The sequence below is a fragment of the Eucyclogobius newberryi genome, unplaced genomic scaffold (genome assembly GCF_026437365.1).
Source record: "Eucyclogobius newberryi isolate DKJ021-1_F unplaced genomic scaffold, fEucNew1.0.hap1 SCAF_2, whole genome shotgun sequence".
NCBI lineage: Eukaryota > Metazoa > Chordata > Actinopteri > Gobiiformes > Gobiidae > Eucyclogobius > Eucyclogobius newberryi.
The window spans coordinates 21730943-21758692 of record NW_027315834.1 but is presented as its reverse complement, the minus strand read 5'-3'; the positions used below and the strand labels follow the sequence as shown (position 1 = coordinate 21758692).

Sequence of the window (27750 nt, the reverse complement as noted above, 5' to 3'; positions counted from 1 at the left end):
AGCTCTAAAACAGTAGACACATTTAAACAATTCACCGAAATAACAAAAGTAAAATAAAACAGCAGCCCAGATCGTCCCTTAAGGCACTTAGCCCAATTACCCTACCAGGAGGTGGCGCTGGTCCTTAGCAGCAGGCCTTGGACCCGGTACAGTCCCACAGTCCAGCTGGGGGCCAGAGCCGACACTCAAAAACTCCAAACTTTGATATGTTACAGTCTGTCAATGTAGAATGGGGCCGGTGCGAACGTGCCCAAACCCACCAAGGGCACTTGGAGGGAAGTTCTGGGTTTGGGGTCGGAGGAGAGACCCGCGGGGTTACCAATCCTATAAGGTACAATAGTTTGGGAAATTAATTCTCAGATGGATGTCCAGAACCGTGCGCAACAAGCGAGGGAGAGAGGAAAAGAGATACATACCGGTGCTCGAATCTGTGCACTATGCGCGCCGCGGCTGGGAGGAATCCCGGCGCACAAAGCCTGCACGTGACGTCACGCACTACAAACGGTGCTAAATTAGAGCGAGTTTGATTACAATATAAATCTATGGAAGAGACAGCTTACCGGGGCGTTAAACCTGGGGAGCGTGCGGCACGAGTCATACAAGGTTTGAGCAGGGTTTGGTGAGCGCACGATGCGCAAACCAACCTGGTTAACACGCTGTTGTGATCGCTGGCTTTAAGCCTAAACTTTGGGGTGTTTTTGGGGCGATCAGAGCGAATGCTCCGGTCCTCGTGCCGCTTGCACTGCTCCCAGGTGGAGGGTGACGTCAGAGGCGAGAAGGGCCAGCGCAGGTGAGGAAGCCTCCTTTTAAAGGCCCAGGTCACAGGCCATAGGCTGTCAGGGGTTATGAGGGCCTACTGCCACACAAACCTGTATGACCAGCTGTGTTCATATTGTCGGCAGTAAGTCAGACCTGTTCCCAGTGCATGTTGGACTCCACCAGGGCTGCCCTTTGTCACTGGTTCTGTTCACTGGTTTAATAGATAGAATTTCGAGGTGCGGTCAGGGGTCGGAGGACCGGTTTGGGGACCACAGGATCTAGTCTCTGCTGTTTGTGGATGATGTCCTGATGGTGCCATCAAACCTAGACCTGCAACATGCACTGGGACGGTTTGCAGCCAAGCTTTGGGTAATGACAGAAAGGACAAAATCGTGGATACAAGTGATCGAAATTAGTTTTCACCACAGAGGGGCTGGGTGCTCCCTTAGAGATAAACTGAGGAGCTCAGTCACACAGGAGGAGCTTGGAGTAGAGCTGCTGCTCCGCCATGTGGAGAGGAGCCAGCTGAGGTGGCTCAGGCATCTGTTCCTGATGCCTCCTGGATCCACTGGGGGGTCCCAGTGGGATGAGGCCCAGGGCAAGATCCAGGACACACTGCACTGGAAGGACTAGGTCTTGGTTGGCCTGGTAACGAATTGGGATCCCCCGGAGGAACTGGAGGAAGTGTCTGGGGTGAGGGAAGTCTGGGAGTCCCTGCTTGGATAGCTGCCCCCACGTTCCGGATAAGCATTGTTTTAGTTAAAGCGGTGCATTAAAGCAACATTAACAGTCTAAAGCTTTTTTTAAAAAGCGGTCCATTAGTAATTTAATTGCTGTTTTTGATTATTTGTTTTATCAAACCCAATATGTGATATATTTGACTCATGACTAATACAACAAACCACACATTTGGTCATTTCTATTCCCTTCCTCAAGGGAACAAAGTGGTCAATGTGCCATGACACTAATGGAAAGGACACAGAGGAGCCAGTAATACTAATGGTTTTTGGAGATTAGTGGTTCGGCAAGGAGCTTTAATCTGTTAAGAAGACCATCCATTTTGATTTTCCCCTGAGCACCCATTCAGTAAAGAATTGGTGAATCAAAAGAAACTAAAGGTGATTCATATCACCCATGTCTCTGTGTTTTTATGTGTTTTATGTGCAACTCAATTTGTATTGAAAATAGTATTTTTTATTTACAATTGTTATTTTATGCATTTTCATAGTCCATAAATCCCACATGTTTTTTTTTTTTTTTTAATGTTAGGAAACATCCGGCCTGTACCTTCTGATGTAACCTTGTTATCCCTCATGGCTATTTTTAGCGACAAATTATAATAAGTCTTAATATTTGCATTCAGGTTAAAAAAAAAGGGTCTTGAAGTCCTCTCATTTTTTATTTTAATTTACATTTAACATTAGCCTTTTGAGGCAAGTACCGATACACACACACACACACAGACACAGACACACACACACACACACACACACACACATGGTATAGCACTCATATTGTGATATTGTCCTGCAGGTGTACCTTCACACCGAGTATCCCTGTGGATAGGGCTAATATTTGTTTTTCTGTCTGTCAGCCACGGTTTGAAGTCTTTGAATTTATCGTGGTGCAAGCTGGGAAGTGTGTGCTTACATATTTAGCACAGTATATTATGATGCACATACATTAATGTGATTAAGTGCGTAGTCTCATAAAATATTCAAGGTTTTGCCATTATAGACTAAAGCATTGGAACTATAGATAAAAGGAGGAAACATTAAAAGTCTTTGGAAAGTACTCCAGTTTGGCCTGTCATGTTATAAAGCACTTTTCTACCTCAAATGGGTTCTCAAAATGCTTTACGTTCCAAATTAGACAAACTTGTATGTGTATACTCAGCAGGTTTAGGCAATGGCAACACAGGTGCAGCTGTTATTGTAGTTCCTTTATTAGGTTATATACTTACCTTTAAGGACGTTCCTAAGGTATATTCCAATAAGCATTACCATTTTTTAACATTAGACTATAAAGAATCTCAAATCTGTGTGAAAAACTGAAATACTTTTACCTTTAGGTAATATTTTTCCTTTTGATCTTTGATCTGAAAATAAACTTAACAAAGTATTTATTACTATGACCTTGACTGTACCATAACCAAGACAATTGAGAGATGAAGCAGTAGAATCATTTTATTCTTGCACCAGTATCACTATTACAGAGAACACTGTCACTTACTGTCTACGTTTGGGAGAAGTGCAGTAAACAAAAGCAGCCTGTGGACCATCTCAGGAGGCTGTTCAAATCTTCTCTTTGTCAATGCTATAATGATCAGTAATAGGCAAATGAACATCATTTCCTTAAACATTGTTGATGGAAAAAGCAGTAAAAGCAAGTGTATAGAATAAGTATAATTATATACTCATATACATATACATTCAATAAATAACAAAGTACACTGATGGACAAACAAATTTGTTTAAAGATAAAGTGAGTATAGAAAAATATTGTAACAAATGGGGAAATATTGGTTGCAAAAATCTCAAAACATTGACACATGGGTAACACAATTTTAAAGCACTGCAGGAATATAAAAAAAGAGAATTACACTCCTACAAATACTCCTAAATATATGTGAGATTTGCTGTTGGAGAGTGCAGTTTCTGTCTCATAATAACATTCGTTCAAGTAAATCACAAGTGACACATTATGGCGGGGTCTTGTTTGTCTTCACTACAATGGCTTTCCCAGATTCCTAAATATGGGACATCTTCTCCAGATCTTCAATAATCAGATCCTGATCTGTGACTAACACTTTTACTCCTGAAATGGACAATTCCCATTGCCAAACACGGCTGTCCCGGCGGTTTCAGGCCTGTTGCCTGTCGGAGGCTGCAGCGGGAGCACGGCGTTCCCTTGGATACAGATGGAGTTGGACCTCTGCCTCTCCATGTCGCCTGTGCACAACTGGAACTTGAAAGCCGCTTGGAAGCCTCTGCGAAAGTTCTCATTGAAGAAACCATAGATGATTGGATTGATGCTACTGTTGAAGAAGGCCAGCCAGTGCGCAAACGGATACACATAGATGTTTATAATTCGATACTGGTGTTCTGTCAGGCTGGCGTAGTCGCTCAGCATCATCAGTGTCCATAGTGGCAACCAGGAGAGGATAAAAAGGAGAGCCACAACCAAGAGCATCATAATTACACGCTTTTTCTTTCTTGTAATAGTGTGTCGACTTTCTGTGCTTGATTTGTTCTTCCCGCTGCCCTTCTCGTTTTCAACCCTGCTTCCTCTCAGCGGGGGCTTCGCTGTTTTGAAGAGGATGAAGCCGATGCGGGCGTACATGACAACAATAAGACTGAGTGGAGCAAGATAAATGTTGGCAAAAAGCACAGTAGTGTAGACTTTTCTCATCTCCGGGTTGGGCCAATTTTCTCTGCACCAGTAGAAAGGACGCGTGCTGTTGTCACTGCCCAAAACGATGAGGAAGTTCTTCTCCTTGGTGACCTGGAGCATGATCCCCGAGGGACACATGATGAAGACCGCCAAGACCCAGATAATGGCTATGATCATCTTGGAGGTAGCGATGGTCAGCTTATGTTTGAAAGGATAAACAATGCAGCGGAACCTGACGACAAACAGATATAAATCAGTTTTAAATAATACAGGTAATTACTGTGTCTGTGCCCCTATGTAACTGTTTTATTTATAGGGACAATTCAAAATGTAGTTTTATCTAAAGCAAAACAGCCACACCAACTCATGTGTTTAAAGATGTTGTGCACACTGAATATGATGGGCTTTGTCAAAAAAAATAAAGTAAAATACAACTTTTTTCACACAGCAATGGTAATGGTGTCTTATTCAACAAAACCCCACTCAAAACTCCCCAAAAACAATATTTCATATAACTAGAATATAGATAGAAAGTAGGCTCTTAACTGTTAGAATACGATCAATCTTTAGAAGCATTAAGATACAGAGGGTGAGTTAAAGCAGAGTTGTGTCGTTTAATGTGGAATTGAATGTGTTTTGACAAGAATAAACTTACTCACCTATCAACAGCAATGGCCACCAGAGTGAACACAGAGGCTGATACTGAAATCCCTTGGACCATTCCACTTAGTTTGCACACTACGCTTCCAAAAGGCCACCCTAAAGAAATAGAACTGCGGAAATTATCACTTCTGAATCGACTGCATGTTTCATTGTGCGACTGGGAATGTTTACCTGTGATAATATTGTCCACTAGAGTTGTCGGCATGCAGAAAATGCCCACCAACAGGTCGCTGAAGGCCAAGTTGAGGATAAAGAGGTTGGTGACGGTGCGCATATTCCGACTCCGGAGAACAATGAAGCACACAATCCCGTTCCCCACCATACATATGAGGAAGATGAAGAGGTAGGAGACTGTGAAAACTGCGGCGATGGACGTCTTGTGGAGGTAAAAGTCTACGAATGTTTTGTTCTGGGAGCTCGGCGAGTCCTCGTGAAGCCACAAAGTGATGGACAAATTTGTGGCTTCCATTGAATTGTTGATAGTCGTCATGCTGATGTCTGAAACAATAACAGAAATGTATGAATCATTCTACACACACATTTTAATTGTAATCATTGCATATGTTGCAGTTCCAGAATTGGGTGTGTTTTAGTACATTTAATAAAGAAAGGTAAAGCATTTTTTCATTTAAGCAAGTTTTCACCACCTGGTATTTAACAGCCACAGATCATGTCTACTTTATTTTGTAATAATATATGTCTAATTGCATGACATATGTTTTGATCAAGAAGAAAACATTCATGCATAACATTACCCTAAATTACACTGATCAATGACAATTAAGTAACATACTACGCTATTGTCTTAATTTAAAGTAAATTAATCTAAATGCCATTGAAAGACATATTTCAATAGCAATATATCTATACTAATGATTACTGATAATGGACAATTACCTTAGAAGATCCTCGAGTCCCTACTTTGTGTCAGCCAGTGTTGGGCAAAAGATTGAGTCTCCTTGTGATCCGTGCACACGTCTTCTGCCTAACACGGTCTAAAGATGACAGAGTGAAATGAGAGTCACTGATGAGCACATCAAGCAGCAACACAAGGCAGGAGGCGGAGTGAGCGTGTGTTTGTACAATCCCCCTCTCACCCTCCGCGGGGGGCCTTTTTCTAAGCTCGGATCCTATATAACTCTAACCCATGTTTTTCAGGGATCTGCTGTAGATATGTATATATGCTGTAGATAGATATGTAAATATGTATATATGTATATATATATATATATATATATATATATATATATATATATATATATATATATATATATATATATTTTTATATTTTTTTTAAACTCTTTCTCACCCTTCGCACTGCACTTTTCTGGACCGAGATGTCTGATGTTGGAATGAAGCCATTCCAGTTTGGGGGTCACTGCCCCAAGTGCTCCGATCACTACTGGCACCACCGAGATACCTTCACACTCCAGACCTTCTCCAGCTCCTCTCTGAGATCTTGGTATTTCTCTAGTTTCTCAACTAGAAACTATTATAAACATACATACATACATAACATATATATATATATATATATATATATATATATATATATATATATATATATATATATATATATATATATCCAATGAGCACATACAAACTCGGGAGTTTAAACGAGCTGTAGAGGATGGTAGGATGGTAGGATGGTAGGATGGTAGGAACGGTGGTAGGACCACAGACTCTGTCTCGTGTCTCTCTTACAGTGTGAGCAGGTAAACGTGTCCGTTCATGTGCGCGCACTTCCGCCCATCATCCAGACGAGGCGCAGCAAGGATAATGGAAAGGTGCAAATGTACAGAGACCCATTAGCCACTAGGGGGCCCCCAAAACGTGTCCACTGATCGGTTTTAAAAAAGGGAGTGTCTACAGAGCCGCGGCGCGCGGCCGAAACTGCAGGGCCGGCCCAGCCTATAAGCGAACTAAGCAGCCGCGTAGGGCCCCGAGGCGTTAAGAGGGCCCCCAATCTGGCAACCCTTCTTATGCGAATTGCAAGCGCAGCGTGCGCCACTAGTGTAGTAGCGCTGCTGGCGCGGCAGCGCACACACAGTGGTAACATATAAGACACAAACCGCATTTATTTGTAATGACAATCTGGCAACCAAGACACCAAACCTGCGCTGATTGGTCAACTTCATAGTGCGCGAGGAGCTCGAGAGCAAAACATAAACACAACAGAACGTGGTCCTCATGTCCAGAGGAATATATCCCCCCGATGCCGAAAAACGAAAGAAGAAACTTCTTGACGATGTAAAGAAACTGCAAACTCAACAACACTTTCCAGGTATTGAACTTATCTTACAAAGAGACGGTTAATGCTGCTGTTTGAAACAACACGATTCTGTCACGTTAGTTCGCTCAGGCTGGAGGCGACGAGAGCTCTGCCCCGCGCACAATATGTGTCTGAATGAAAGATAATAAGCTTAACATTGACACCAGCCCGTGTTAGCTGCGGAGGTGGCGTCTATGCCCGGGTCACTAAGAGGCGGAGATCCGGACGAGCGCCGTCTCGTCCAGAACCTCTGATGTGAGACTTTGGAGTGCACAGTGTGCGGCCCTGTCCCGTCCCGGGCCCCTGTCCCGGGCCCCTGTCCCGGGCCCCTGTCCCGGGCCCCTGTCCCGGGCCCCTGTGCAGCCTCAGTCAGAGATGAGCTGGTTTGAGTTTGCGTCCCTCTCTCTCACATCACCATGTGTGAGATCAATCGTGACGCGTGATGTCTGTTTTACTTTGACTTCTTAAAGTGGAATAAGAGGAACGTAAAGGTTTAAGCACGTAAGGTCCATCAGCCAATCACATCTCAGCATTGTTTCATGCAGGAGTCCAGTGTGTGATGTTCTGATCAGACCAAACATTTATATTGTAATTAACTTTTAATAGAGCAATAAAACATTTCAATTTATTTAAAAAGCATCATTAGACTATTTGTTATAAATTATAATAAATTGATAGTGAAAAATAACCAGACATATTATAATTACGTCTGTTATAGAATAATACTATATATATTTTTGTATAAAAGTGGCAAAGTTGCAGAAACACAGTCTCTTCACTATAGCGAGGTTTGGACCTTCACTTCTCGTTCTGTTCATTCTCTGGGAATAACATGTTTGCACTGTTTTATCAGTGTTAATTGTTAATCAAGCAATGCTTATGCCATTTGTTTAATTTAATATAACTTGTTTTGTCACTTTGGCAAGAAGGAACAGTTGGGAGCTGTAAAAGATAAATTAGTAAGGATAACTATTACTTTTACATTTTCAGTTAAAATGAATCAATTTGACCATAATTATTTTTCATAGCCAATATTGTATTGAGTAATTAAGTACACTATTGTATTAATAACTGGCTTTAATCATTTTCTCCTGGCACAGTTTCATCACATCATCATTTTATAGCATTACAACCTCAACATTTTACTCTTACTTTAGCCGGCTGGACCACATTAAAATGCACCAGAAGACCCAAAAAAGGTCTGAAAATCTCTGGGGGAGAGCCCCCAGACCCCCCTGTTTATTAATTTAAACTGCTAATGTGGCTGTAGACCCTTAACGCCCACAAATACGCCCAAAAACATATCTGGGACGTGTGTTATTTGTACAGGGAGTAGAGGTGATGTCAGCGGAATACCAAGTTGCATTGTGGGATTTAAGTTATCAATATTTGAGCTTGTGAGGTGTTGAGAATAAACTAACTGGCAAACGGATGCCCTGGCGTTTTGTTGCGCTTTGTTGCGCTTTGTTTGCGTTGAAGAAAGTTCCCATCTGTGAATTGTTTACTGACAATGGCAATAAAACTGATTCTGATGACGTGGTGAGGGGCCCCCAAAAATGAAGGCTTGGGCCGGCCCTGCGAAACTGCCATGTTATTTTGTGCCGCGGCTCCTTAAAAAAAAGGTAAATAATACTATGTACAAATAATAAAGAAAGATGGCTAAACGTTTCATCTTAGGGCGATAAAAACATTACAGTGTTCACTTCAGTTTGTGGACCTGCCTACGCTTTGAACCAGAGAGGCATATGCAGTGCACAACTACTCAGATATGTTAACAGTCCAATTGGCCCAGTTTTGCCATCTATTGCTACTCCTGCCACAAACCACTCTGCACTGTAAACCCCAACAAGGAAATGTTACTTGAAAACATCTGGGAAACAAAATTCACAACAGAAAGACTAACAAAGTACCGTAAATAGCTTACTTAGTGAGTATTGTGCACCTCATATTGTCAAGTCACACAGTCCTACTTCTCATGTCTCTCCTCTCACTCTTCTCTCACACTCTGCTGGTCCAAGTAGGCTATGGACCAGCATTCATCTAGAATAAACTTGACAGATAAAAGTATATGGGATTTACCTGGGAGTTACACCAACTGTTCAGTGAAATGCTTCCAAGTCCTGCTGGTGAGCATTTTGTTTCCCAGTTTTGTTCAAGTAACCTTTACTTGTTCTGGTTTACTATTTAAGATGTTTGACATAGTAGAAAATGCTTAATGTGCACAATTGTGTGTTGTATTTTAAGTATTTCCAATTTAGTGAATTTATTTATTAACTCCTCCACTCTTGTCAATACAGAGGACTTTTCATCCGAACCTTATTTCTTTAGTAATAAGCACATTCTAGTGAAAGTTACATTTTATGGGGCATTATTGTAGGCTGTTCCTTTGACACGTTATACAATACCATAACACACCCACGGCTCAACTCTCATTTTAAATGGCATCCGCGCGTGTTGATGCCAGAGAAAAGCACTGATGTCTTGCCAAAGGGGAGCATGATAATAATCATTGTGCAAAGCTTTCTGTCATGACAAAGAAGAACTAACAGTGATTCCATTTACAATCATTATAACAAATCCTTTCCCGGTGATCAGGGAAACTATGCAACCCTGGCCCTCACTGAACACGGACATTGTGTCAAGTAAAACACACACGCACACCACTCTTAAGAATCATATATTATCTTTAATTAGTTTCAAAAAAATTATCCAATAAAAAAAAAAAAAAAAAATCATCTGCTTCCAACATGCGTATGCCATGTACAAAAATATCATCATTGTCACTTCAGTTTTTGTAAGAGAAGAATACTGTGCACAGAGTTGCATTGGTAGACTCAGAACACTTAATAGAATCACAAAGTTGATAACACATGTAATACATTCCAGGATTATGATAATAAGCATGTAGGTTTACTATTACAGTCTCATTTGACATGTGTTATTACTGATTGGAGAACCAAAAGATGACTTACTGATCCGATCATAGGAACTTAAATGGTTTCAATGCAATAGTTCATAAATGTAGTGTAGTACACAAGTCTAATAGTTCTGCTCACTTACAGTTCAGCATGTCAAAGTGTTTCATTTGCATAGATTATAACTAACATATATAAAAATATTTGTTAAATTTATATATTAATTGAAAACAAGTGTATCTGATCACAATATACATGCAAATTTAATGATGAGGCCAAAGATTTAAAAGATCTGCTGCAAATTGTACTGAAAATCAAAAGGTACAATCTTTGATCAAATGTTTGATTTGTTCTGTACTTTAAAAAAGACAAGGAAGATCTGGATGGAAAGGTTGAGAAATATATGAACACACACCCTTGCCTCATATTAGGCTTATATTCGGAGTGGAATATCTTTTGTTCAACTTAAATTAAAAAAAGACAATGCCTTCAGAAGCTGGTCCAAACAGAGAATCTGGTCTAACTGGTCAGTACAAGTGAAATATAGAGACAGAACGAGCCACTTCCTGGAACAGGTAACACTTTTACAAGGGAGAAAATCATAAGTGTTTGATAGACTTTTGAGTTTATATAGTACCAACACTGCTTTTATGCAATCAGCTGATTACTACATTCAAATTATTTTTAATCACAATAAATATGATTTAAAACAATTATATTTCGTGAAATAAAATAAATAATATATATATATATATATATATATATATATATATATATATATATATATATATATATATATATATATATATATATATATATATATATATATATATATATATATATATATATATATATATATATATATATATATATATATATATATATATATATATATATATATATATATATATATATACATACACACACACACACACACATACACACACACAGATTTAAATAAATATAGTACTGCCCATGGATTCATTCATAGACCAGTTTCAGAGCCCTTCTTCCCCAAAATTAAATGTTCCATGGAGTCACAGTGTATTCGCATCTGAGGTGAACCTTTGGTATACGAACCCCTGTCAAGGCTTGAACGAGGACAGAAAATTAGGAGTTAATAAAACTCAAAAGTTGAATATGTCAAGGAAATCTGAAGTTGGTACTCACTCACTTGGCCACTGTGGAAGACTCTAAGTAGTAGTCAGCACGCCGAATGAGGGGCAAGGAAAATCTGCGACTCATCTCCTGGGAGAAAGATTACAGGAATTTAATCTTTAAATGAGTTATTTACGAAATAATTTATTCCCACAAAAAGGAAAAACCCAAATAAAGTGAAACTGCATTACACCTGCAAACTCCCCTGCTCCACCAGCTGTGCAGTTCAACATTAGCTCTGCGCAACACTACACAGGCATCATTGGCATGACATGAACATTAGAAAGTATTCAATTAATATAAACTATGAATGAAGAGAATACAGTACCCTACTGTTTTATTACCACTTACTACTAGATAAATTGAAGATACATTTTGAGATCAAAAATGCAATTTCAGGGAAGGAAAGAATCCGGTGACAGTTAAATGAAAGTTCCCCTCTACATTGCACTAAATACACAATATTAACAGACAAACTGTTAATATTAATATGGTCTGGCAACACCAAAAGCAAAACAAAAAAAAGGCAGAAAAGCATGGTCAAGGTCTAGGGCACAAATACACTCTAATACTCACTATCCATAGATTTATTCTTCAACATGGGCTCCTGCTCCAACAGATCCATGGAAATTTTTATACTGGGAACATTTTCATGGTAGGGATAGTCGGACTGTGGGAGGAGGGACAATGTTAAACACAGGGCCTACAGGAAACTCTACAACTACGTCACATGAAACACTGCAACAGCCTGTTGCCAACGTACTCACATAATCAATTTCACTATCTATGCTGCCTTTCTTCTTGTTTTTCTTCTTCTTTTCATCTTCTTTTTTCTTTTTATCCTTTTCTGGTATTACATCGTCTAGGTAACTAAGGTCATGTTGAGAGAAGACGTAGTCCATGGCTTTACGCACCGCAACTAATGCAAGGATCTGTGCAAAATTAAGTATTTTACATATACAAAGTAGTTGTTCATAAAAGGTCTTTGATATTCCATTCTTACCATTACAGGGAAAATAATGGCAGCAACAGTCGACTTGAGGACCCAGAGCAGAGCAAGACAAAGAGCCTGAATGAAGGTGAAGAGGTGAATTCTTCTCTGTGGTACATGACGCAAGTAGATCAGATCAGGTTGATGTTTGGCTGGCATGAGGAGGAGTTGCAACCGATCCATGAACTGAAAAAAATAAATAAAAATAATATAATGTAATACTTAATAGTAAAGTTTCTAAATGCACAGTCCTTTTGATAGGGCTCTCATAGTGGAAAGGTTTCGCAAACTCACTTGAACTCCATTGAGAGAGGCGACACCCATGTACAGAAACACCCCATAGAGCACAGGCATCGGGATGAACTGCAAAAGAAATGAGATTTTAACTACTGCAACACTTGAGCTGTAGACTAGGGGGCGCACCACAAGCATTGCTTTCGAGGTATGTCAGTTTCACCAGGGGCAGCCTAAACGGACTACAGCTTTGAGGAAACAAGATCTTAAATCCAAGGAAGGTTGACGCACAACTTGTTCTTTGGTGTTCATAATTGGATGAAGAAAAAAAAAAGATTTGTCTTTGAAGTAAAAAGAGGACATTTGCCAATGTAGAAGTATTGCCAAAGAATGACTGACAGTAATCCCATTTTAGCAGATTTATAAAGTGTACCTTCAGAATGGGAGCCATGAAAACTGACAGTCCAGTGAGGAGGAACACAAAGATGCCAGTGATTCTTTGCTCCCTGGAAATACATTAAACAAAAATGTTTTTACCATTCATACAATTTATGGTCACGTGCTAAAAAGTAAGAAAAATGTAATAGGATGTAATGTAATGATCTATGTCAAGTTAAATATTATAATCTACAGCATCCAATAAAGGGCGTAAATTCACCTGACTCCCAGGAACTTGGGCATCTCTCCTGGGGCTGATGTCTCCGTTTCCATTTTCAGAGAGTCGATGTGGGCAATAGAGATGACAGTGGCAGCCACATACCAGGGCAGACCCATGAACGAGCACAAAATGATGAGGATGGCTACCCAGAACAGGTCCAAGTGATAACCTGCTCCTTTCTGGAAAAACACAGAAATAAACGTGTTATATTTACATAATTTAAAGAAGTGGGTTTTATTCAATAGAAGGCACACTGCAACCTTTAGTTTGTGTTCTTTTCTGTTGACAATCACAGCAGTAATTTGTTGATCCATGAAGAGTAGAATGGTGACCAGTAAAGCAGGCAAAGCAGCTGCCAAATATACCCACCAAGGGTTTCCTCCAAAAGGAGAGACAAACCACCCTCTCAGTGGACTTGTAGGCTGAACACAAAAAGTAGAAATCATTCAAAGTATTGCCTCGATTACAGTTCATTTCAATCTCTTCAATGTCCTTTTGCTTTTCACATGTAAACAAATACATGGTCCAAGACAAAGCATGCTCTATATCTGCTGCAATGCCCAGGTTTATGTTCTCACATCACCGGTAATCAGGCTGTTATTTGATGCACATTCCTGTCCTCAGTATCCAAGGGTGGCCATAAACTGACGAGGAACATTTGAGCGTAGCAGTCTTGAATTGACGGTTTTCATTTCAGGTAAAAAGGTACGGCTGACTGGAAACTACAAAAGGGAGCATTATAGTGGATTTTGGAGGAATTACAAAGGCTTTCTTCCCGAAACATTGATCAGTCAGTGTAATCAGGAGACGACACACCTGGCTGTTCCTGGTCTTACTCAAATCATTAGGGTACTAGACTAAAAAACTGAGCCACACACATTCTGTTCCAATACCTTGAATTCACTTGGCACAATGAGTTTTGGAGTGTTGACCCCAAATAAGGCATCCACGCCACAGAAAAGAAAAATGGTTAAGATGATCGCAAAGTCACTGATGAGCTTCCTCACCTAAAAGCAAAAGCACAATCATGTCAAATAGTTGCTTTACCTTCAGTATTGCTTCAATTTGGCCTTCCCTTATCTCAAGGGACAACAACACTTTGTAAAACATATTAATGTCTACAACAAAACCAGATATTGTCTTGCGGATATTGTCACTTTAACCATAATTTTACCAAATTAACTCACTGCACTGTTCACTTTCTGCACTACATATGTACAACTGTAAATGTATGTATATATCAAGCCTATTTTAACTTTATTTTAAACTTATTTTTTATATCTGGTAGCTTATTCATTGTTTTGTGTTGCATTGAATCACCAAGACAAGTTCCTATGTTTGAGTTTTGTTCATTGACAATGGCAATAATATAATTTTTTTATGATTCTGATTCTGACTACCCCTTTTGTAATAGTTAATAATATGTACATTTTATCCAAACTCACTCTGGTAGGGAAGAAACGGCTCGTCTTGAACTTCTTCAGAGACATTGAGCAGGTGTAGGTCCCAAAGAACAAGATGAAGGAGATGAGGGTGATGTCAGGCACATAGCCACAGGCCTCACCAACCAGATGGCCACCATAGTGCAAGCACTGCGATTTGGTAAGAGAGTCCCAAGTGGCATTGACCGGCTAGAGAAAAGCAGGAATAGGCTTTGAGTGCATCACAAGTGAGGTGTGTGGATGATATTTTGGCTCCTATGTTAGAGAACCACATACCAGATCTGTACTGTTTGTCCAGGCAGCAAGATCAAGGAGTTCTGATGTGTTGCCTGGAAAAGGAAAAAAAAACTGATTCACAGGACATTTGCATGACTAGTTGTTTTATACAAATCAGAATCTAGCATAAAATGGTGAGGCAAAAGTCAGGCCAGTTGAAAGCGGATTATTAGGCATCATTCTTTATCTTCTGTTGTGTACTTGAACTACAGAATAGCTCAATAGTTACTAAGCCAAAATATAAACAAAATATGCCAAAATATGAACTTTAAAAAAAAAAAAAAAGTATAATTTCCAATGGCCTTAAAAGCAATAGGTTTATAAAGAATAGCTTTTCTTCTTCTACTTATACAAAGTGTGAACATACCAGGTGCACAGTGACAGTCATAAAGGGTGACGAGGTCGGGCTCATAGTAGGCGTGAATAGGATTATGGTGAGCCAGCTTGATCATCTTCTTGAAAGCATCATAAATGAAGATGAAGCTGATGAGAGCAGAGAAACCTTCCTCGGTAAAACGAGTGAAGTACTGCACAAGGAAACTAGCATCTGTGGCGACCAGCAGCAGACAGAACAGGCCCGACCACAAACCTATCCACAGCCGAAACTCCAAGTAGTCAAACGCATTCTCTCTGAGGAATGAACGCAAATAGGCAATTATTGTCAAATTAAGAATACAATCTAATTTTTCAATCGGCAACTCTAAGATGACGTGTGCGCTCTTTCTGTGCCTTTGTTGGCTCAGACATTTTTCAGTCACAAATGAGTGAATTATTGATGAGAACATAATCTGCATTGTGTTTGCTTTTTCTACACAGTCTTCTACTGTTACAAAAGCTAGAGCTGGAAGAGCAAAATAATGCAAACCCTTACCAGGTATTGGCGCAATATTTTTCTTGGTGCAATATTTTTTTCTGTCCCTATAATAGCTGTAAATAAGTGAATATTTCCAAGTTATCGTTTATTATTACACTTCCGTGCCCAATCTGTGTTGCAACAGTGGAATTTCCCCATTGAGGGACAAATAATCTCAATTATATAAATATAGAATAACATATTGCTTACACAGTGTAAAGTGGCTGTGAGAGCAGTTTCAAGATCCTGTTTGCATGAAAACAATCTGAAAGCCGTTTGCTTTAATACTCACTTGCTGAAGTTGAACAGAAGTTTTTCAAATACAAGCACTGGGCCTGTGCTGCTGAGAATGATGAGCGGCTGACCAGAAAGCAGACAGAAGACTACTCCTGTCAATGCTGTACCCAGGAAACTTTCCAACACACCCTTTAACATATAACACACAAACATGTAGTTCACACATCTACAATTTCACAATAAGCATGGCCTTTACAAGTGTCGAAACATAAAAGGAGAGAACTAATGTGTACAGTGTAAACTGCCTCTTGCAGAGTTTGCACAAACTGCTGCTGGTATTGTCATCAGGAAAGGCTTGTTTAACAATCACTCTGCACGTAATTGTCATTAACATTATTCAGTTCAGTGGACAGTCCTCTTTTATAGGGAGGGCAAAGGGAATCCCTTCCAGGGGACTGTGGACTAATGGCCCCCATTGGGGAGGAGTCGGAGGTCAGTGGAAACGCAGCTATGACTAGTCAGAGCAGCTAAAGAGTCAGTGGCTGCCTAATCTGGATCTGTGGTTATTTACAGACTTGGTAAATCCCTTAGGCCAATGAACTGCAGGTTTTCAGGGATGTCATTCTAAGCCAGCGCAGCTTTCTCAATGAACAAGGCCATTCAGGACATTACACACATGTGAGGAAGCCGAAAGGTATTTGGCTTATTTTAGTAGGTTTTAAATTGCAGCCGTCTCAGCTTCTTCTTTATGCAACATTTTGATTATATCAAAAGGTGTGATCACTTGGTCAAACCCTCTGCTAAATGTATCAAATGTTTCAAAGACTCGCAATGACCACCAGTCCGTGGCCCTCGATATGTGGCCCTAAAAAGAAAAACTGCAACTATGCTGCTACATAGAGTCAATATGACCATATTATTTCCTTTGGATCTTTTCCTACAGAGGAAAAGGAACCCTGGCTTGGAATCAACACACAATGCATAAAGCCTTTTGATCAGTTATGGCTGAGCCAGAATAGTTGAGACAAACCTGCATATTTTCTGTTGCGTCGCCGAGCAAGCCTCCAAAGGTTATGGCATTGGTGACAGTGCCCAGGTAGATGAACAAGATGGCAGAAAGAGACTGAATATGCAACGCGTCATAGAAATCACTGGCAAAAAATGGCAACTTGCGTTTGATATCCAGGACTAGGCCACCACAAAATCTTGAAAATGGGACAACACACAATCATAGTTCATAACATCCAAACTCTTGAAGTCAAAACAACCTATTGCCAATAATGTGGATTCTGTAATTACTTATATGTGCGTTGCAGCTCCTCTCCAACCTGGTGTCCTCCTTCTCCTCCTCCTCCTGCTCCACCGTGCCCAGCATCATGAGGAGTTTCTCCATTCATGTGAGGGGGATCTCCTCCAGCATACAGGTTCTTTCTGAAATGTGAAACACATTTGAAGTGTGACATGTCTAGATAAAATAACTGTTCAAAGTCTGAGCTGTTCTGTTATCGTTTATTATCATGTGTTGTAGGATTGAAAGACATTAATTATTCATGTGGACTGAGGTTTATTATGGATTATGCTATGTGGATTATCTCACAGACCTCTTGTCTGATGAGGGCAGAGATTTAGGGGGCTCTATCCTGATGTCAGGGTCCCATTCACCAGGAGGCAGAACAATGACTTCATCAAGGAACTCCTCAATACCAGCCAGCAGGTCCTGTCTGTTCTTTGCTTTGTAGGCAATGTCATGAAATACCTAAAGGGAGGGAATATAATGAAATATTAAATATAAAACATGCTAAAGTTTTAAGCATTGAATTGTAAGTAAGACATCAGCATGTTGTGCAAAAGATTAAGATCAATAAGTGACTAAACAAGAAAAATCCTTCATGAATATCACAATAAGCAGTCAATATTTTATGCAATATTTTTGCCATGAAACATATTGTGTTTGGTTTATTTTTATTCATGTTATGTTAACATCTCAAACACTAGAAAGTGGCCGTCTTACATGAATGCAACATTTATACAAACATCTACACAAACGACGTATGTGTGTAACCCGGGGAAGTCACAGCACGGCTTCATCACTGGAGTGTCACCAGCGAGTTAAAAAGACAAACAACGGATAACCCACTATCACAAGAAAGTGTAGAGGCTAAAGTTTAACCGGCGGAAATCCTGAAAAACACTTTTCTCAGAGCTGAAGCAAGGGTTTAATGAAATAGGGGCTCCTATTAAACAAGTGTGACGAGACAAAACAATGTTTTAAATGATTATTATGAATTGTGAAGAGAGTAAGAAGAACAACTAAATAAACTACACCAGAGGAAACAAGCATCATGTCAAGACATGAAAATAAATGTTACATTAAAACAAACCTCATCAGACATCAGAGTTGCAATGGCCCTCCCAATCTCATGATAAGACTTTGCTTTCCCTTTGGGACCCAAGAGGACAAACAGGAACCTTGCATGGGCAGAAATATATCCCATTATACATTTACACATCTCGTTGATCATCCATTGAGAGGTGGTTTACCTTGTAGGCAGAGGGACCTCAGTTAGAGCCCCCAGCATGACTGCTTGCTGCAGCCGAACAAATGCCACAAAGGGACTTTCCATGAAATCCACTTCTCCCACCAACACATTTGACGCTTCAGCATCCCGTGGGAGTTTCTTCATGAACTTGTTTTTGAGCTGGACAAAAAAAGTAATGAGGAATAGTGTATATGTACTTTTAAATGTACCCGGGGGTCTCCGACTGGGGGGCTGAAGTGTAACGAGGATTCATCTTACTGAGCTCAACAATTCCATAATTTTCTTTTTCTTAGAGCATTATAGACATTAGTTGGATAGCGTCAATTTGCCTTTAAAAAAAACTTTACTACAAAAAAAAGAAAAGAAAAATGGGAAATGTATTTCACAGAACTTGTTGCAAGCCAACCAAGATGGTTTGTACCACGGCCCCCTGAGTATAACCTCTGTTATTACCATTAATATAACTTATATTATATACTTAACCAGATTGGCATTTATGATTTCATGTGCCATATCTAATTTCTAATGGATCCTTAACATTGGCTAAGACTTTAAAAATGGGCAAAAGAGATGACGAAGGGCATAGTGTATAGTAAAAGATGGCTGACAGTGAGCTTTTGTTCAGCTCAGCAGACCAAGCCAATGCACAAGACACACACGAGCAACGACAAAGGTCACTTACTGACTAGGCATACTGTCTCTTTGTTCATAGAGACCTTCAGTGCCAGCAGAATGATGAATGGATATACATGTACCTGATCTTTCTCTGGTTTATCTGAGAAGTCACTCAAGCTGTTGGATGTGAGGTTTCGGTGGGCAGGGGTTGGACTACCTGCAGAGGCATTGACAAACTTCAATTCAAAGCAACAATTTGGCTGAATAGTAATATTGAAAAAGGGAAAAGGAGCAAACACCATCTTACTGGATTAAAACACATCTTTAACCTTACAACAATATTGTGTCTACAGAAATAATTCAAGTGACAATTCCTTTTTTTTTTAATTACTGCAGCTACTATTGCTTATATGGGAATACAGCAACCTCACTTACAGAGGTATCCCATGCTGGAGCTCCTTATGACTTCCTCAAACGGCTCCTCTAAGTCGTGAGGAGTTAAACAAGGCACATGCTCATGGGGGCTGCGTACTACACATAATGACCAAGAGGCAAGAAGGCAGGGACACCAAAGACCCAGAGAAGGAGGGGAAAAAAGAGAAAGCAGAAAGCAAAAGATTGAAAAGACAGTCCACAATGAAACCAATTCAGGAAGTAAAGAACAATAATAGGGGTTTGAATTTACCATTTTCAGGGTTAGAAAACAGTCTACTTGCACTTGAAACACTTTTGCCAATGTCTGCAAGGGAACGCAAGTTGGATTTCTTCGTTTGATGCCGGTGTTTCCTCAGCAAAGTGTACATGACCTTCTCCTTCAGGTCGGGCTTCAGCTGGCCACTCTCAATCTGGCTGTCTGTGATCACCTCTGTGACAAGGAATGGATGGACAAATGTAGTGCAGTTCGAGAAAAGACTCAAAAGTTGAAATACTGGGCAACTCACCAACAATTTGAGGCAGCGAGGTGGCTTCCAGGTCAAGCATGATCGTTCCCTTCTCAATGCATGTCTTGAGTTCCATCAGGCTGTGTAGGGACAGCGTAGCCACATGGGGTTTACTCCAACGCTCGCCGCCTTTCTCCACTTTCTCCTCAAACTTGATCCATCTAGACAAATAAGAAATCCAAATGGTCTGGGTCAACTTCTAGAGAGAGTGGAAATTCTTAGAAATACATTGTAAATCAAGAACAAATGTTGCTCCTGATGGCTTACGGACTGCAGACAAAAGGCGACAGGATGGAGTTCTTGTTTCTTTACTAAACACTTTTGCTGTTGGGAATTGGCCACAGTCCACATAAGAATGTGGGTAGCATATAAATAAGAAATAAATCAGCAGACATGTAAACAAACATGTAGAAATGCAGGTAGGCATGTCTGCGTCTTGTTACATCTGACTTTAAACAGGCAGACCTGCAGGACAAAGGGACATTCTCCATATGCTGTGGATGGAGTTTCTGGTGAGGATAAAATGTCCCTCTGGCCATGATCCACACAGTGAACATGAACAAGCCACTGTCCTTGTTTGCCTGCTGCAGTAACACCATCTTTAACTATTGAGAGTCTGACCACATTCAGTAACACTTTGGTATATTTCATCAATATGAGGCTGTAAACGTTTAATTAAGTAAGAATTTGCTTTATTAAGCCTGTGACAATAGGCTTAATAAAGTGTTTAGCTGTTACTGAAGAAAACAAACAATAAATAATATAGAACGTAATTTATACCACTGAAACCCTATAGCAGAAGTATATCCAAAGAAATATTATTCTGCAACACAGCAAATAAATAGCAGAATTAAAACACTAAAGTCATTTGTTTGTGCCTAATGAGTCACACATAGAAGTGAATTATTCAATCTTCTCTCTACAGCTCAAATCAATAATAGAAAAATATCAAGAAGAAAAAGAATGTTCTGTCTCTCATTTATTAAATGATAACTGGATATAGTATTTATTGTGATTTGCCTATCCTTTCAATTCTGCACTGAGATTTAACTATGAAAAATGAAAAGGCGTAGTAAAACCAAAGTCATTGTACTAGACCCTAAACCTCTATGAGACTCTTTATCAGAGCAGATGGTCAGACTGGACAATGTCAGTGTAGCTTCCTGTTCTACTGTAAGAAAACTTGGAGTCTTATTTGACCAAGAGCTCCCACATATAAATCCAGCCTTTTGCCTACTTTCATCTGCGTAATATCAGAAGAATCTTGCCTAAAATAGATAATGAAAGACATCCATGCATTTGTAACATCTAGATTAGACTACTGTAACTCCCTCCTTGCAGCGGGTCCTAACAGCTCCCTTCACTGAGGTTTTGACTTTTTCCTTGTCGAGAAAGAGGGACAGGGGATGCTGGGACATTTGCTAATTTTCTATGAACATTGTTTCATCTGTTTTTCACTGTCACCCTTTGAGGCTGCTGCCGTCTCTCTGAAGAGTAAAAGTCATCAGTTTACAGAATATAATTGATTACCAAAAAATGTTCTCAAAATTAAAACAGCATTATCTCAAATACAAATTTCATGCGTTTCCTCTTGTTGTGGGTGTTTCTTTCACTTCCTGGTCGGCCTGACTGCGCATGTAGTTTATATCAGATAAGCACCAACTGGGTGTTCACTAGGGTGCAGCTTTTTCCTCTACGAGGACAAAAGAAATAAAACGACTACCACCACTACTTCTAAAGTACCATGTATAGGTTTAACGGAGAAGTGGTGGGGGTTTACTGTTGTGGCTAACCTGGCTGTCTCCTTCCACTCCATCTCCTGTCCATCCACAGACAGCAGTTCATCCAGCTCAGTGAAGAGCTGTGGAGGTGGAGGACCATCGTCGTCTTCTCCCAGCATAAACCTGATTCTCTCGGCTGGAGAAACTAAGAAAAACCAAAAATACATTTCAAGATTAATCAAGACAAACTTTTAGAAGTTGCACGTTTTTTCTGTGTACTCAACAAATTGAGTCATACCTTGTAACCTCGACAATCAATGCTTAAAAAGGACCCAAATCAGGCTGATCATAGTGAGGAAAAGCTAAGCTGAGCAGAGACCTCTGAGATACAAAGATGTCGGAGAAGCACAGAGTGTTTCTGTAGCTGCATTTTAATTTCCTTCAGTATCCATATAAAAGATTCAAAATCTTTGCCTTCTATACATACATTTTATAACACTTAGGTAACAGATTGCGATGTGTTTGAATGCGATTAGTTGGATTCACAGGAAAATTACACATGCATTTGCGGAAAACATTTTAGACATGTAATTTAATAAGTAACAATGATTTGAGAAATAAAACTGATTTGTTGACCACCTGTTAATCATTCTCAATGATATCAATTCGATCAAAAAGATGTAGCGGTGATATGAGGAGACTTTGATACTTACAGATGCAATAAACAAGTGAGTGAATAATCGTCATTTAATAAAGTTATTCAATTGAAAGCATTAGTAATAAAAGTTACTTATTGAAAGCTAACTGGAGCCAATATAAACTAGGAAAAGAATTTGCAACTTTGTAGAGTCTTTCGCTTCCAATTTTTTCCACCCAAATACATTACATTCTGAAAAACCCATGTTATTTTTTGCAATTGACACCACAGTATCAGACGTCTAGGTTGTGGTGAATATGTTATTCATTATTAAGGTACAATGTGTTATCCCTTCTGAGAAGTTGTGCAACTCATAAGTGATGAGACAAAGTACAAGGCAAAAGGCAAAGAACATGGCTATTTCCATTCCTCGACAAGGTGCCTATAACTGTTTAATCCTCAAACAGTGTTTCCAAGCTTTATTTAGGCGGCTTGTTACTTAAATAGAACTGTTGGACAAACTGCGGGAGAAAAACCTTGTCACTTAAAAGATTGATCTTAGTGACTTAAAAAATAGAATTTTATTATGGTGGTCAAAAATTGTCTAAAGCAGCATAATTTCAGTCAATCCAAAATATACAAAACATACACAATTTTCCCTTATTGCCATAGGGTCTTTTGCTTTACAAACTTGTAGAACATGGCTTTTTACTTGGTATTTTCCACAACACATTGTACGCTCTTCAAGCCCACAACTGTTATCAATGAAAACCCTGCTTTTGTTGTAGTTACACACAAGTTTAAGTGGAAAGCTTCACAGCGTCTGGTAAAATAAACAAGATTATGTCGTGTCATAGCGATGGCAAAACAGCAAAGAGCACACCAGGTGGAAGGCTCTAATCACCATTGTCTACCCGTGTGTTTAGAGTAAAGCGTACTGAACACTGTCTAGTCCATGGCGCTACAAACACATTAAAACATCACGTATGGCATAGATACTGCTGATAATACACGTACAAGTCTACCCCTCTGATGCCGCAAAACAATTGAGCATAAAGTACCCTCCAAGGTTCAAATACTCAACTACAATGGTTATGAAAATGATTCAAAAAGGGAAAAAGGTTTGGTCATTTAATCTGTCCAAAATCAAATCTCTTTGATTCATATATCTTAAGAGTTTATATATCCTAGATTTGTTTCCATTGTAGTAAAAGCAATCAGCTTTTACTACAATGGAAACAAAGTAGTAAAAGCAATCAGCTTTTACTACAATGGAAGCAAATTATGGCACTGGATACTAAGTAATAAATGATATACTCTTATAGTTACTCTTATCATTCCAGAGAATGACTAAGCATACACTCCGGTGCAGATCAGTGTGTAACAAAGCAGGATTACACTAGTGAGATAGCAGCTTGAAGGGGATTACTCCAGTGCATGGGTACTGCTTAAAATGGCACAGTATGTGAAAAACGTGCCATTACAAGATGTTTTTCTTTACTTGCTGTAACACTGAAGGACTTGCTGAGGTAGATTTTTTTTCCATCCTGAATAGAGTACTTGTTGACCCCGGTCAAATGCAAAGTAAAGATTCATAACTACCCATGCACAGTTAGCAAAGTTCCAAAAGGTAGTAATCAAGGCCATGTTTTTTAAAAATCAAGACTTTTTGACGTCCAGTAATGTTCAATCTAAGGAGCTCGGTCTGAGAAACTCGACTTCTCTAAATAATAATAATAATACGTGTTCTAACAATAAAGCACTTTGTTCTTTGTGATAAATTACTCTACAACTCAAGGATTCAAACATTAATACAAGTCTTATTTGCCAGAACAAAGTACTCACAAGGTTAAGGTTATCTAAAGATTCTTAGAATGTATCCTTCTCTTAAAAGAAAATCATGGGATTAAATGGTGCAAAGATGCAGCTTTATGAGGAAGCTTTGATATAAGAGCACATCTGTTAAGATAAGATAAGATAAGATATGCCTTTATTGTCTACACATAGGGAAATTTTGTTGTGTTTACCCAGAGAAGGCCTCCCATAGTGTGTGTACATGTGCATTTTGCTTGACTGTAGGATTATGGGAAGAATGTATTCAAAAATAATTATTATAACCAAACCTAAAGAAATTATCCCAACTAGATGGGATTTCCAAAGTACTGTGTAAAACACCAGCGAGCAGTGTAATTTTCAGATTAGCATAATTATATTAAATCTGTTTCTGTTTCTAGTTTCTTGGCAGGCACAAGCTTCATCTGCTTGCAGAAAAGGTGGATGCAATGATACTCACTAAGAGGTTTGAGGACACTTGAAATACCGTCATCTGCATTGTCTCCATCTGACTTGTATCCCTCAGTGATGTGTTCTGCTCTTTCCTTCTTCTCTTTGTGGCCGGACTTGCGGCGGTGGTGCCTCCTCCGGCGGTAGCTCTTAGGAACGTGCACGCCAATGTACACGGTGTGGTGACCTGCCCAACGAAACACACTTCAGCAAAAGACAATGTAGATGTGCTGGTTCTAGGAAGTAATCCTTGATATGCTATTATGTAGTCTTTGTGAGCGCTTTAAGAACATGAACATAAACCTGAGACTTTTGTCATAAAACAAAGAACCTTCTTTGACGCAGTGTTCCGTGAGACTTGTGTAATATGACTGAGTGACATTTCACAGAGGATCATCATTCTGACAATGCTGTAAACTATCACTTCCTCAAAGCTCATACAGGAAATGGTGACTGAATGTCAGGAAGTCATTAGTAAAAATCAACTCAAAAATCTAAAAAACAACATTCATGCAATAGTATAAATGTATGTACTAAAGCTGCACAATTGATTTTTCGACTTCTCTAGAATTATGACAATATGAATGCAATATTTCAACACAAAATGAAAAAAATAACTACTCAAAACCAACACAAGGCTACATTTAGGCTTAAAAAACAAACAAAAATGTGCAATCCCTTCTACATTTTAGCTTTTTAAAAAAAGTCAGTTAACGTCAACTAGTGACACGTTTTTTCTTGCATCTGGATATTTTGTTACATTGTGATTTTGCTATTTTGGCCGTGTCTTTTTACATACCTTCTACCTCCTCTTCATCACAGACATGCTTGACAAAAGCTGCTCCTCTGTCCAAAACCGCCTCATCCTCCACTCTAAGATTATCGAGGGCAAAAAATACAATTAGTGTCAATTTTCTCATAAATATTTTGACAGAAGCATTGCCAGGAAAAAAAGTCAAACCCCTGGCTTGACCATGAGAGGACGAAGCAGTGCTGTAAACATAGTCAGGAAGGACACAACATCTATCAGGTCTTGGCTAGAAACAAGGAAAAAGAAGACCAAGAAAAAGACAATGTGGCACAAGCGGTTTGGATTTAAATACAAGTCGGTGTCTCAATAATTAAGTCTCCAACTATTAAAGATGACATATTGATACAAATCTATGGTTTATAAAATTAAAGCTTGAAGAGGCTCTGTACTTATGGGCCTTAATGCCTTTTTTACCTGAAGGACAAACAAAAAGCCACAATCGTGTCTCTTTGTTCAAAACTATTTCATATTTTTGGCCATTTTGTTTGGTTTTCACCACATATTGCTGGGATCAAACCTGTGGTCCAAGGCCATATCGTGTGGTCCAAGGCCATATTGTGTGGTCCAAGGCCATATCGTGTGGTCCAAGGCCATATTGTGTGGTCCAAGGCCATATCGTGTGGTCCAAAGCCATAATCGTGTGGTCCAAGGCCATAATTGTGTGGTCCAAGGCCATAATCGTGTGGCCCAAGGCCATAATCGTGTGGCCCAAGGCCATAATCGTGTGGCCCAAGGCCATAATCGTGTGGCCCAAGGCCATAATCGTGTGGCACCGGGCTTGAGAAACTGCACATTGGCCATTCATGCTGTACTTTTACTACTGGCCGCATTCGAAGATTATGCCATGTCTACACGCAATACGCAACACACACTCCTTATATAGGAACGGCAACATAAAGTATAAAAGATGCAATATCAAGATGCACTTCTAATGCACCATAAACAATGTTTGATGGGAAACCAAATTGACAAGATGACACAGAACCCTAACAGAAGGGAAACAAATAAGACACTATTAACAGTCAAGCCATTGTACTTCATGAAATCTTCTAATCTTGAGCTTGTTCCATAAATATTAAAATGATCTGTAGGTCAACAGATCCAGATGAACACTGGATGCACTGGTCATCTCAGTCTCATTGCAGGTGCCCCTTGGTGACCTCACGGGGCTAAAGCGTGCGTGAGGAGCCCGGATCAGCCGCTCAAGATCAGGGATCATCTACAGCTTTCACAATGATGCAGCCAGCAGCCAGGTTCACCCTGGTGTGGATCACTCATGGTTTACATGCATCATATTATAGGCATATATACATAATGTCTGTGCTGTGCAATGTGCCATGACTGAGTCAGGTTTACAGCAACCATTGGAATCTCTTCTGAATGCACAAGGAAACAGACACAAGGATATGGAAAACTAAGTAACTAAGATTGTTGTTAAGTTCAGACAAAAGGAGGGAGGAATACGCAAGGACAGGTAGTAAAAGCATACAAATGGGTAGAATATATTGTTTCACAAGTTGAACAATGGCAAGTAGTTTGTTTTCATGAGGAATCTTATTCACAACAATAACGTCTCACTCTTGATCAGAAGGAGGCAGACGCACTGTCACTGGGCTTGAACATTCCAGCGCATGATGGACACACAAAGCACGAGAATCGGGAATTAACGACATGTTTCCGCGTTCGGGACGAGCGGAATTGCGCAACGTTGACGGACACGTTCGTTCCCAGTTCCCTTCCTGGCGCTCGCCACATGGCGAAGGGGCACGCGCACTCTTCACACGGCTTTGTTCACCAAGTGGCGGCCGCGACAGCCACGTAACCATGTGTCTCCTTAATGCAGAGTGACAGCTTCTTGGAGAAATAGATTATCGCGCTGTTAAGAGCCCGTGGAGCCAATGCTAGCTCGAGTGAGAACAAAAACACAATAACGAGACCGAATCCATGTGTGTGGCAATAAGAGCTTGACTGTGCATCATCAGAAATTAAATAAAAGGAGTTGAATCGAGTTGAAAGTTGCCACATGGTCAACTCCAACTGTCCACAAACTCTGTGACTAGTGACAGTAGAAGCGCTCTTAAGACTGCTCACACAACCAAACCTTTAAACTGTTCACTTACTTGTTCTTTCCAGATGCCATTGTGCACAAGTTGAGCCGGAGTTGTCGTGTGTCTGTCTCGGCTTGATAAGGTTGAAGACTCAAGAGTTGACGCGCCTTTCAAGTGACACAAGTGGGAGTTTCTGGAGCTATCGGACTGAAACTACCTGAAACTGAACCTGAAACTACACCTCGCGACCCTCATCTCCCGAGATCAGCTGGAGAAACATCTTGATGCGCATTTGTCTTCAAA

At 39.8% G+C, this 27750-nt stretch overlaps 2 protein-coding genes across 4 annotated transcripts; both read right to left on the bottom strand.

The window, feature by feature from the left end:
* Nucleotides 1-3570: 3570 nt before the first annotated feature.
* On the bottom strand, nucleotides 3571-5322 carry LOC140367293 (neuropeptide FF receptor 2-like). Its single transcript, XM_072453692.1, has 3 exons — nucleotides 4987-5322; nucleotides 4812-4911; nucleotides 3571-4384 (listed from the first exon to the last, which is right to left on the bottom strand). The coding sequence occupies exons 1-3, from the start codon at nucleotides 5303-5305 to the stop codon at nucleotides 3571-3573; spliced, it is 1233 nt and encodes a 410-aa protein (XP_072309793.1). The 5' UTR covers nucleotides 5306-5322.
* Nucleotides 5323-10947: 5625 nt separating this feature from the next.
* Nucleotides 10948-27554, bottom strand: LOC140367789 (electrogenic sodium bicarbonate cotransporter 1-like). Of its 3 annotated transcripts, XM_072454456.1 has the most exons (27): nucleotides 27520-27554; nucleotides 25388-25461; nucleotides 24599-24775; nucleotides 21741-21873; nucleotides 19948-20108; nucleotides 19692-19871; nucleotides 19442-19537; nucleotides 19147-19223; nucleotides 18393-18550; nucleotides 18233-18320; nucleotides 17453-17607; nucleotides 17151-17282; nucleotides 16882-17056; nucleotides 15907-16040; nucleotides 15129-15391; nucleotides 14762-14814; nucleotides 14489-14674; nucleotides 13937-14050; nucleotides 13304-13465; nucleotides 13044-13222; nucleotides 12819-12891; nucleotides 12446-12514; nucleotides 12164-12337; nucleotides 11928-12092; nucleotides 11737-11830; nucleotides 11173-11250; nucleotides 10962-11093 (listed from the first exon to the last, which is right to left on the bottom strand). In XM_072454456.1, exons 1-26 carry the CDS (start codon nucleotides 27537-27539, stop codon nucleotides 11207-11209), a joined length of 3336 nt encoding a protein of 1111 aa, XP_072310557.1. In that variant the 5' UTR covers nucleotides 27540-27554; the 3' UTR covers nucleotides 10962-11093; nucleotides 11173-11206. The 3 variants fall into 3 exon arrangements, with proteins under 3 accessions (XP_072310556.1, XP_072310557.1, XP_072310558.1); XM_072454455.1 differs by lacking the exon at nucleotides 11737-11830 and having other exon boundaries at nucleotides 10948-11093; nucleotides 11177-11250; XM_072454457.1 differs by lacking the exon at nucleotides 19442-19537.
* Between the last annotated feature and the right edge of the window lie 196 nt (nucleotides 27555-27750).